At 65.0% G+C, this 3462-nt stretch overlaps 1 protein-coding gene across 1 annotated transcript; it reads right to left on the bottom strand.

The window, feature by feature from the left end:
- Window positions 1-219: 219 nt before the first annotated feature.
- Window positions 220-3176, bottom strand: LOC307067584 (forkhead box protein J1-like; the record flags this gene model as incomplete). The annotated part of the gene is made up of 2 exons (XM_079725057.1): window positions 220-987; window positions 2679-3176. 2 exons carry the CDS (start codon window positions 3174-3176, stop codon window positions 220-222), a joined length of 1266 nt encoding a protein of 421 aa, XP_079581183.1.
- Between the last annotated feature and the right edge of the window lie 286 nt (window positions 3177-3462).

The following is a 3462-nucleotide window of genomic DNA, read 5'->3' as shown; positions in this document are numbered from 1 at the left end:
GGGGAGCGGAGGCAGCAGTTTTGGTCCTGGGCCCCAATTCTCAGCCTGCTGGACTAGGATCTGAGGATGGCCTGGGCTGGGGGCCGTGTGGCCTGGCGGGGTGACCTGGCCCAGCCCCTGCCTGGGCGGTAGGGTGTCCATGGGCCTGCACTGGCGGGGAGGGGGGCAGTCTGGGTCCAGACTTCGGTGCTGTCTGGAGGTGGGGCAGGGCCTGGCTTCTTACAAGAAGGCGCCCAGGCTGGCCCAGTCATGCAGGTCAGAGGCCAGTGTGGCATCCCCGGCCTCAAAGAGGGGCTCGGGGGGCAGGGAGCTACGGGTGCTCTCGTCCCAGGGGTGCTGCAGGAAGGATGTGGCCAGGAAGGTCTCATCAAAGTCCAGGCTGTCGGTAGCCTGCTCCACTGGAGGCCCCCAGGTAACAGGGCACTCGATGTGGTGGCCGTGGATGGTGAGGTCCACGTCCCCGTGTGAGGCGGGGCTCAGCGGCGGGATCAGCTCCGAGGTCTCCAGCGTGCCCAGCTCCCCGTCCAGCGTGCCAGCGTCCAAGATGGCCTCCCAGTCAAAGTTGCCCTTGAGGGGTTCCAGCTCACCCTGCTCCTCCTGGGTCAGCAGCAGGGGGCTGGAGGGCCGCGGGACCTTGGCCTCCTGCTTGGGCAGCGGCTGTTGACGCTTACGCCCCAGCCTGCCCTCGCCTGCACCCCAGCCCGCCTCCCCAGTGGCCTCCTCGAACTCCCGCAGCAGCTGCTGGGCCTCGGTGCTCACGGTCAGTGGCCCAGCCCATGGGGCGGCGCTGGGCTCCGGCGCGGCCTGGCGGGCAAAGGCCGGGTGGATGTGGACTGGGGGCAGCCGCCGCTTCTTCAAGGCCCCACTCAGCAGCCGCTCGGCGTACTGGGGGTCGATGCGCCAGAAGCCCCCCTTGCCTGGCTCGTCCTTCTCCCGAGGCACCTTGATGAAGCCCTTGTTCAGGGACAGGTTGTGGCGGATGGAGTTCTGGACACAGGGAGATAGGAGAGAAGGAAGACAGCTGGGTGAGTGGGTGGGCTCAGTGATGGGGGGCTCCTAGCGCCACTGCCAGTCCCACCACCACCTTCTCTCCGATGGGGGCAGGGGAGACAGAGGCGCTGCTCCGACCGGGAGGCTCTGGGACACCAGCCACGGGGCACCAGGCGCTGGGAGTGCTGTCGGGGGTTTTTGTTCCCTTTTGCCAGGATATCTGCCTGCTCAGTCATCCGAGCCCTGAGCCGCAGGGTGGCTCTCAGTGCCACCCTGTCCTGCCCTCCCTCCCTTACCCCGCCGCTTGCGGCCTCTGGTCAAAGGCCTTGGCTCCCCCAGGGCCTGGACGGCCATCTCCCTCTGCCTGGGCCTGGCTGGCCTTCTCTGTTTGTGAAATGAGTGAGTGGGTGTGAGGGTGTGTGTGTGGGGGTGGGGGGATGAAGTGTGGGAGGATCTGATGACTTTCCTTGTTTCTAGAGCCGGCTGCTGGCCTGGACCCTCACCCACCATGTCCCCCTCCTCCCACCCCAGGCTCTGAGGCCTCAGTTGATTATTACCCAGCCAAGAGCATAGCGCTCATTCCTGGGGCCTCTCAGGCTTGGAGTAGGGTGGGGGGTGGTGGAGGGTCTCTGCTTTCTCACCAAGGTTACAAATGGTACCTGCCCCAGGGTCAGGGCCCAAGCAAACGTGGAATAGCTGGGATCACAGGAACTGTGATCCTGTGACCTGTGCCACAGGGAAAGGATCTGTGCATCCTCAGGGTCTCTGTCCCCAAGTAGCCCCTGATCCTGATGGTCGAAGATGCTCAGGGCAGTGTGTGCCCAGCCTGAATCACCATCCTGCCTTGTTCACGCCTGGGTGCACAGTCCAAACCACGCTGGGGCACAGGGTTCTGGGGCCTGGTGCGTGGGGCCGGCAGGTGAGTAGTACCCCCTGGCAAGACTGGGATGTTTACATGGTGGCCTGGGCCCCTTGGCTGCTCTGTGCCAGGTTCCGGAGACTTGGAACATGAAGCCAGTGTGGGAGGAAAGAGCCCCTGTGGAAAGCACGTGGCTGAGGTAATTGTCCCCCCAGGGAGGTTGATGAGAAGAGGGGGAGGAGTGAAGGCAGGAAACTAGGGAGGGCTTGGGGTGGGGGCTGGCACAGCAGCTTTCAGAAGGCCCCGTAGCCCTTCCACTGGGACACAGATGGCCTTCACACCCCGCAGCACGCCCCTCTCCCCTCCCAGACCCCCTCCAGCCAACTGAAAGCAGGCAGGATGCAGAGCCTGGCAGGAACGACGCTCTGCCTCCAGTCAGGCCCTGACAAACTGACCTCGAGGAGGGTAGTGTCTAGGAATTCCAGGACTTGGGACAAAAATGTGTCCCTCAGTCCATCAACCTACCCTGGGGAGCTGTGTCCACGCATAGTTCAGCCCTGGTCTTTGGGCTGAGCCTGCCGGATGAGTGACAAGTTCTTTCCACTTGAACCTCTATGTCGGCACCCCTACAGCCCTCTGAACATCCTCCCTCCTCCGTCTCTGAAGTCAAAGGGGCAGCAGTCCAAGCACTGGGCTCCCTTGAGGTCCTTCCTCGACGGCCTTCCTCTCTCGGGGCCCTGGCCGTACCGCGCCTACTTGGCCTGCGGATCTGGGATGTGAGTCCAGTCCGTGCGGGCATGGGGAGGGAGGGAGGGAGTGCCTCCCCTACCTGCCAGGTGGGATCAGCGTGGCGGAAGTAGCAGAAGTTGTCCGTGATCCACTTGTAGATGGCCGACAGGGTGATCTTGGTGGCCTTGCTGGCCTGCATGGCCATGCAGATGAGCGTGGCATACGAGTAGGGCGGCTTCACGTGCGGGTTGGTGGCGTGGTCCACGTCGTCGGGAGGCGAGGCCTGCAGCCCTGAGGGGGCGCTCCGCGGCGTGCAGGAGTACGTGGGCTTGCCAGGCGTGTGCGGCTGCCCCAGGCAGGCGGGGTCCGCCGCCAGGGGAGACCCCGGCTCGGCCGAGCCTGACAGCTCGTGGTAGCCGTGGGGGTCGGTGTCCCCCGAAGGCAGGGCGGGGACCTTGGCGTTGAGAAGGGAGAATTCCTGCAGCCACTGCAGGCTGGTCAGGCTGTCATTCAGGGCGTTGGACTCCTCCAGGCCGCCTTCCGGTCCGGCCTCCTCCGCTGCCCCTGCTCCCGAGACGCGTAGCCAGCTCTCCGCCATATCTGCGGGGACTCTCCGAGGGGGCTGTCAACATCCACGAGCCGAGCCGAGGGTGGCCGCCGAGCTCTCCGGCCCGCTGACTCCCGCGGCTTCAGTTACGCAGCCTCCCGGAAGCGGGCTTCCATCCCGCGATCCGGGGGTAGCCTCCTCCAATCTGAATGTGGTGCCTGCGGGGACCAGAGCGGGAACTGAGCCCTCTTTCCCCACCCACGAGGGGCGAGTGTGTGCGAGGGGGGAGGCTCTTACTAAAATCCTTCCTGCAGCTGGGGAGGATCTTTTACTGCCG

Source organism: Hyperoodon ampullatus (genome assembly GCF_949752795.1).
Source record: "Hyperoodon ampullatus genome assembly, chromosome: 19".
Lineage (NCBI taxonomy): Eukaryota > Metazoa > Chordata > Mammalia > Artiodactyla > Ziphiidae > Hyperoodon > Hyperoodon ampullatus.
Note: the sequence above shows the minus strand (reverse complement) of the source record. Positions and strands in the feature narration are given on the sequence as shown.